The sequence below is a fragment of the Oratosquilla oratoria genome, chromosome 1, assembly GCF_046742065.1.
Source record: "Oratosquilla oratoria isolate Oo_2021 chromosome 1, ASM4674206v1, whole genome shotgun sequence".
In the NCBI taxonomy this organism is placed as follows: domain Eukaryota; kingdom Metazoa; phylum Arthropoda; class Malacostraca; order Stomatopoda; family Squillidae; genus Oratosquilla; species Oratosquilla oratoria.
This window is the reverse complement of record NC_134777.1, coordinates 9,394,924-9,402,423: the sequence shown is the minus strand read 5'-3', so window position 1 is coordinate 9,402,423 and position 7,500 is coordinate 9,394,924. Positions and strand designations below refer to the sequence as shown.

The 7,500-nt window shown below is 38.9% G+C and overlaps 1 protein-coding gene across 1 annotated transcript; it reads left to right on the top strand.

Annotated features, from left to right (window-relative positions):
* The first annotated feature begins 1,797 nt into the window (after window positions 1–1,797).
* LOC143027490 (uncharacterized) lies at window positions 1,798–5,973 on the top strand. Its single transcript, XM_076188781.1, has 3 exons — window positions 1,798–1,934; window positions 2,064–2,199; window positions 5,911–5,973. Exons 1-3 carry the CDS (start codon window positions 1,798–1,800, stop codon window positions 5,971–5,973), a joined length of 336 nt encoding a protein of 111 aa, XP_076044896.1.
* Window positions 5,974–7,500: the final 1,527 nt, after the last annotated feature.

Sequence of the window (7,500 nt, the reverse complement as noted above, 5' to 3'; positions counted from 1 at the left end):
TAAATAATATTGCCACATATTAGGATGGCCCTTGTAAGGTGAAAAGCATCTATATGTAACATTATTGTTTAACTTGTACAAATTAATAAGATATTGATTGCATATAATTTATGTCATGGCGGACGAGTATTCAATGCGTCTAAAGAGATTTGGAATTTGATTTAATCGTTCTCTTACGGATGAATACCATTTGCCATGATTTGGTAAATAACCACATCAAGTTGAATGCAAAACATCACCCAATAGCTTGAATAAATGACAAAATTTGTAAACAGCATTTAAGCAGATAACAGATTGTTTACCAGTGCGAAAGGAAATGTGTGATATATGGAATGCTATCAGGCTTTAGATATTACAGATATATTCATCACAAATTATCATTAACGGGTCGTTATCATTTGAACATGATATGCACATTTTTATTTTGTTAACTCTCGTACTCAGTAACCTTTGGGTCCTTTTTGGTTTATTCTTATTTCTTCTTCATCCTGGTTTGTGTACCTACTTGGATATTACAGATATATTCATCACAAATTATCATTAACGGTGCGTTATCATTTCAACATGATATGCACATATTTCTTTTGTTAACTCTCGTACTCAGTAACCTTTGGGTCCTTCTAAGTCTATTCTTTTTTCTTCCTCCTCCTCCTGGTCTGTGTGCCAACTTGGATATTACAGATACATTCATCACAAATCATCATTAACGGGTCGTTATAATTTCAACATGATATGCACATATTTCTTTTGTTAACTCTCGTACTCAGTAACCTTTGGGTCCTTCTTAGTCAATTCTTTTCTTTCTTCTTCCTCCTAGTTTGCGTGCCAATTTGGATATTACAGATATATTAATCACAAATCATCATTAACGGGTCGTTATCATTTCAACATGATATGCACATATTTCTTTTGTTAACTCTCGTACTCAGTAACCTTTGGGTCCTTCTAAGTCTATTCCTTTTTCTTCTTCCTCCTCCTGGTCTGTGTGCCAACTTGGTTCGAGGCCGAACAGGGCCATAAAAACACGTCGGCGTTGCCGCGGACGCCAAGTTTGAGATCTGAGAGACACAGGCCTGTGTCGTCTCGAAGCGCGTCACGTCTTAGCTCAGTCTTGTTCGTGTAACTGTTTTCTTTCTTCATCTATTGCTACATTACCGTGTTCAATTACGCCTCATCTTACCCCGTCAATTTAATTTGTTTGTTTATCTATTTCATCGTGGCTATCTCTCGTGGTCAAGGAAAACATTTATACACACGCACACACTGCGGGTTGTTACTCCAACTCTCGTGGGCGGGGAGTTGGATGTGTGTGTGCGTGTGAGGTCGCAACATTACCCATAGATCGGTCATATATGAGTTCTGAGCTCTCTTCCGGGAGTTGTTTTGCTACGTTCTTTTGTTACTCCAACTCTCGTGGGCGGGGAGTTGGATGTGTGTGTGCGTGTGAGGTCGCAACATTACCCGTAGATCGGTCATATATGAGCTCTGAGCTCTCTTCCGGGAGTTGTTTTGCTACGTTAACGGCAGAAAACCTGTTGGAAACAAAATTTGTCCTTTGCGTGACTGTAGTAGAACGCCTCAGAACACAGACCTTAAGACGGTTGATATTTTCATCGCACACTTCTTTTCAGTATTCCGTGAGAAAATAGAGGAGGCAATCCCTGAGCCAGTTTTGGTACACGAGGGAGAGTCCATGGAGGACGTTTAGTGTACGAGCATCGAAGTCTTAGCCTGACTAGACAAAATTAGCGCAAACAAAAATCCCGGTCCAGATAAATTCTTGCAAAAGCTTCCGTAATGCAGGAGCTTCGCGAGCAGGTGGCCCCCCTCCTAGTGGAGATATTCAATGAGTCTCTGCGGACAGGAGAAATGTCTAGGGACTGGCGGGAGGCAAACGTGACTCCCATCTTGAAGAAAAGGGATCGCGCAAATCCGTGGATTTACCGGCCTATCAGCCTTACTTCCATAGTAAAGATGACACTAGAAGGTGTCTTTGTGAATAGAATAGTCTGATTTCTAGAGGGATTTTTTTTTTTACTAAACTCACAGCACTTATTTCACAGATCACACTTAACCAACCTGATAAAGTTCTTCCATGTCATGCTTCAAAAATATGACAGGAACATAGAAATTGATATACCTTATCTCGACATCCAGAAAGCCTTTGATAATGTGCCTCATAAGAGGTTGATGTCGAAAGTTAGAGTCATGGGCATTAAAAGAGCAGTGTTAAATTGGATTGAAGCCTTGTTGAAAGATAAAAGACAGCGTTTATTTATTAATGGGAATTGTCTAGCTGTCTCCTGTTACCAGTGGAGTACCCCAATGATCTGTATTAGATCCGCTCCACTTCATCATCCGTATCAGTGATATAGATATTGGAATTGTGAGCCTCATAGCTAAGTCTACTTATTCACCAATCTTTGTTTTGAACACAGTGAATTATTCAATTTGATGTATCTAATGTATTATACATATAAAAATACAGTTTAATTCTACATTATAGCCACTGTAGGGCTTATATTTAATATGCATCTTCACACATTGAACAAGTTGGATGGTAATTCTGCATTACAAATGAATAGTCTCAATAGCGAGTCCAACCACGTCGAATGACAATCATCTCGTTTAGAATAACACTTCGTTTGGGCCAGTTTTAAAGGCAAGAAGGACATTGCGTGTCCGAGCCGGGTCTAGCGAGGCGACTCAGCTGTAGCCGTTCAGGCGTTCGTCTGAATGTGTACTGTTTTGAGATAAATTGGGGCTATTCAATCTTTTTTTTATTAAATAGTGTTTATATTTTTATTTGAATCCTAGGTTCATTATCCTGAACCTGTATGTTAGTTTTCATTTTTTTTTATTTCTTCAACATGATGTGGGAAGTATATATATTTTTGGGGGAGCAATAGGAGTTGACTGATTGTAGCTAAACACCCCTTCAACGAGGTGCTTCTACTGAGCAAATAGAATCACTTACCGTTAGTCAGAAAAAAATTGAGAGGAGCTTTGAGTAAGTTCCTCATCCACTTTAAATTAGATCTCTCTCCTATGCTGAATAAAAACGAATGGCGTCACCCAGAACAAAGTTTGTAAAGTTCGTCACTGAAGCGAATGGAGTTACATCAAGGTGACCCAGTTTACTCATTCGTTTTTTGGTGAAAGACAATTTTTTTTTTCAAATATCGGGATCTCAATCAAAGAAAGCCTCCTTAAAGTTGGCGTCCTCTCTCCCCGCTACATGCAATTGCCAGTTCACAGTCATTGCAAATAACATAAAATACGTCATCAAATTGGATGACTTAAGGGGCATTTAGATGGGCAAACTGTTTGACAAAACCGGTTTATCAAACAAGTGTTTGAAGTGATGTTTGACCGTGTGAATAGGGTATTTGGTTGTCAAACACGTTCGAAAAACGTATTTGACGACCAAATACCCCATTCACACGATCAAACATCACTTCAAAAACTTGTCTGACAAACCGGGTGTGAAACCCTGTCAGCTGGACCCAGAAGAGACTTGACGTTTTCTGATGTCATTAGTAAGCTACAATTAAGAACAGATTAGTTGTAATTTACAAAATACATAGGTTGTAAATTACAAAGTATTTTGGTTTTATTTATTTTCGTCTGCGTGATGATGTCATTGGTAACTTTAGATCAAGTCCTACTGCAGTATGTCATTTCTTACAATGATATGATTGATGTGAATATATATATATATATATATATATATGTATATTTCTAGGAAGTTGCAATTTGTCTCATACGACGTTAGGTATTGTAAGGCACTCTTATGGACAATAAAACTTAGTTCATGTATTAAAACAACAGAAGTATATAAAATACTAAACAGTTAAACTATATATCTGCCTAGTTCCTATTTATTTTGAAGAGAACAGCCTGAAATCATCTGATTATGTCCAAGTGAAGGTATAATCGACAACTGGAATCTGATGACGCCTTCCTCCTTCTCCTCACTTTTCTCTGAGTGCTTGCTGGTGATAGCGTGCCACTGGGGGCTAGAGGAACACATTCAAAATAACCTTGACCTTCCTTAATTCGAAGAAATCTCCTGAAATCAGTTATGTTCTCAAATAAAACCTAACCAGGTGAACTGACTACCTAAGTTTTATGCATTCAATACTAGAGGGAGTTTGCAGACAATCTCATCGCCCAGAATCACAATATTTTTGTTAATAATAGAGGGACGCCTACACTTATGACTGGAAAGCTGGTCCGTTTTTATAATCAATTATCAATCTGTTCTTCCATCAATTTATGTTTTACCACCCACATGAGCTCCCCTTTTCAATTTCCATTAGTGTCATAGGGCTCTTGATACCTGAAGATAGAATTTAATGATTCTCTTTTCAAAAGAGATTGCCGTTTTGGCTGAAAGGGAATATAAATCGTTAGATGTTGGTTAGACCAAACTCTACAAAGGTCACCGAGCGGATAGAGTCTATTTGAACCTCTTTGTTTGTTAGAAATACCGTTTGATTCATCCACAAATAGAATTCTAGAATGGATGAGCGTCTAACATATTATCAACTTTAAACTCTAAGACGAAAATAACCTTTGCCGCGCAGCCTCGCCCATTATGATGCTCTGGACGACTAACTGACTGGCGGAGTTTTAGAAACCAGGAATAGATACGCGGAGTGCTTTGCCCCAGTTCTGGCCACTACTCCGTCTTTATTGATGGGGAGGGGGGTACCACGGAAATGCGTGTAGTAGCTATTGCGAAAGCCATAGTAAAATGAAATATGTTACTTGGTAAGGAAGGGATTAACCAAGGCAGACGATAATGTGTGTAGTAGCAATGGCAAAAGCCATAGTAAAATAAGAAATGTTACCTGGTAAGGAAGGGATTAACCAAGGCAGACAATAATCTCTTATCTACGAGAGCAATATCACGGAAAATTAATTGAATAGCCTGGCAAATCCAGGATAAAAAGATGAGGTACCATCCAATACATAAGGGTTTGATGAAGGTGTATCATCACTACTTCACTACCAAAAGGATGATATGTAGATAAATAAAATAGCCTGGCGTCAGCCTGAATAAGGGAGAAGGTGCCACCCGGTAGGCAAGGGATCAACTTGAAACAAACGTCATAAATGTTTTCATCGTAAATGTACGTGCCTCTTTTGTTCCGTGTTCTCCACGCACGATATATAAGGAAACAAAAATCATATATGTTCCGTGTTTGAATTATACTACATAGCCAAAGCTCTTTGGGTTGTACGATAAAAACTGGAGAGCCTGGCGTTCAATCGCCTGGTGTTCAATCGCCCGGCGTTCAATCGCTTGGCGTTCAATCGCCTGGCGTTCAATTGCCTGGCGTTCAATCGCCTGGCGTTCAATCGATTGGTGTTCAATCGTCTGGTATTCAATCGCCTGGCGTTTAATCGCCTTGCGTTCAATCGCCTGGCGTTCAATGGCCTGGCGTTCAATCGCCTGACGTTTAATCGCCTTGCGTTCAATCGCCTTGCGTTCAATCGCCTGGCGTTCAATCGCCTGACGTTCAATCGCCTTGCGTTCAATCGCCTGGCGTTCAATCGCCTGGCGCTCAATCGCTTGGCGTTCAATCGCCTGGCGTTTAATCGCTTGGCGTTCTATCGCTTGGCGTTCAATCGTCTGAAGATCGTTTTGAATAGGTTATGTTTGCTTCTTGTATAACCTTTGATGAATAATAGGTCGTTCCTCCCTTTAACGAATGCAGGTTATCAGTTAGGGCTAATAAATGAAAGGAATTAGAGATATGACGCGGGTTCTAAGCAAAGCTGGCCTCCTTTCACCACGCGCTCGTTCGCTTGTGTTGGGGAGACCTATAAAGTAAGGTCTTATACAACCTCGACGTTGTGTAATATTTGCAATATTTCTTGTATTTGTAATATTTGTAATAGTTGTCAGTTGTTAGTAATATTGGAGACACCTATAAAGTCTTATACAACCTCGATGTTGTGTAATATTTGCAATATTTCTTATATTTGTAATATTTGTAATAGTTGTCAGTTGTTAGTAATATTGGAGTGACCTATAAAGTAAGGACTTTTACAACCTCGACGTTGTGTAATACTTGCAATGTTTCTTGCATTTGTAATATTTGTAATAGTTGTCAGTTGTTAGTAATATTGGAGACACCTATAAAGTAAAGTCTTATACAACCTCGACGTTGGGTAATATTTGTAACGTTTCTTATATTTATAATATCTGTAATAGTTGTCAGTTGTTAGTAATATTGGAGAGACGTATAAAGTAAGGTCTTATACAACCTCGATGTTGGGTGATATTTGTTATATTGGTAATATTTCTTATATTTGTAATATTTGTAGTAGTTTTTAGTTGTTAGTAGTGTTTATCTTTGAAATTGTGGTCTGCATAATAACATGCAAGACCTTTAGTTTAGTATAGAGCAAGCTGGGATTAAATCAGTTTTAATTTCAATTAAGAACAACGTGCAAACGGTCTTTATAATTTCATGTTAGATTCTTAATGAGGAAATACACAAGACAACACAAGAAAAATAGAATAATATTAAAAAATTAGAAATGAAAGGAATCTGAATATCCCAAATCACATCTTCATCAGCATTCTTGAAGATTCCCGCCAGTCAAAAATTGAACGGGGTTGAGTATTTGCACAAACAGTTTCCTCAAGAGGCATCCTTCTCGAAGACTTTCTTTCCGGCAAACATTCCCTCTTCCGTGAAGCGAATCTATTTGCTCATGGATATCCTTCCCAGAAAATGTAATGACACCGGAAAAATTTAACAAAGGCACTCTAATGACGTGTGCGCAGCAACAAGTCCGTTCTAATCATGATTCTCACAATGCCGGCCCCCATTCCAATGCAATCGTTACATTTGTCTCCTTCTAGCTTTGCAGTTCGAACACTTAGGGCAAAGGTAGTAAACTTGGTCGTAGCTTAGAGACTGCTGACGCATCGTTACTTGCGGTGAAGGTCGGGGGTATGGCGGTTCGAATCCTGCCACCGGCGAAGTTGGACGAAGGGCATGGTTTATTAAATTACACGTTACAAAGTCCTATGTGAGGGTCACCGTCCTAGCCATATCATCATCATCAAATAACATCAGAACTCTGGCTTTGGAAAGAGACGGTGACTTCATTATGGTTCAAAATATCTTCAGCCTAGCTACTCTTTCTACGAAGAAAGAGGTTTGTATCCTAACGTTTTTATGACATGATGTATCACACAAATGAGCCTAACACAAACAGGTATGTTCAATAAGTATGATAGCATCGAGTATAGTATCATATTTGGTGTTACCTAACCTTGCATAGGAGCCTGACTTATTAGTCTGACACTGTTAAGATAAGCTCCACCAAGCTTCAGTTAACCTAACCTTCATTGCATGACGTTCGTTACGTCTCAGCTGGGTTTTATCCTTTGTAACGTGAACCTTACTCCAATAGAAAAAATTCACCAAATATAACTCAACAAGATGCTATAATGACAATCATTCCTTTTTTATA

Coding starts and splice junctions, on each gene's coding strand:
- LOC143027490 (XM_076188781.1), top strand. CDS start 1,798: ATGCAGGAGCTTCGCGAGCAGGTGGCCCCCCTCCTAGTGGAGATATTC. Junction 1,935..2,063: donor AAAAGGGATCGCGCAAATCC/GTGGATTTACCG, acceptor CTTATTTCACAG/ATCACACTTAACCAACCTGA. Junction 2,200..5,910: donor ATAAGAGGTTGATGTCGAAA/GTTAGAGTCATG, acceptor TATTTGTAATAG/TTGTCAGTTGTTAGTAATAT.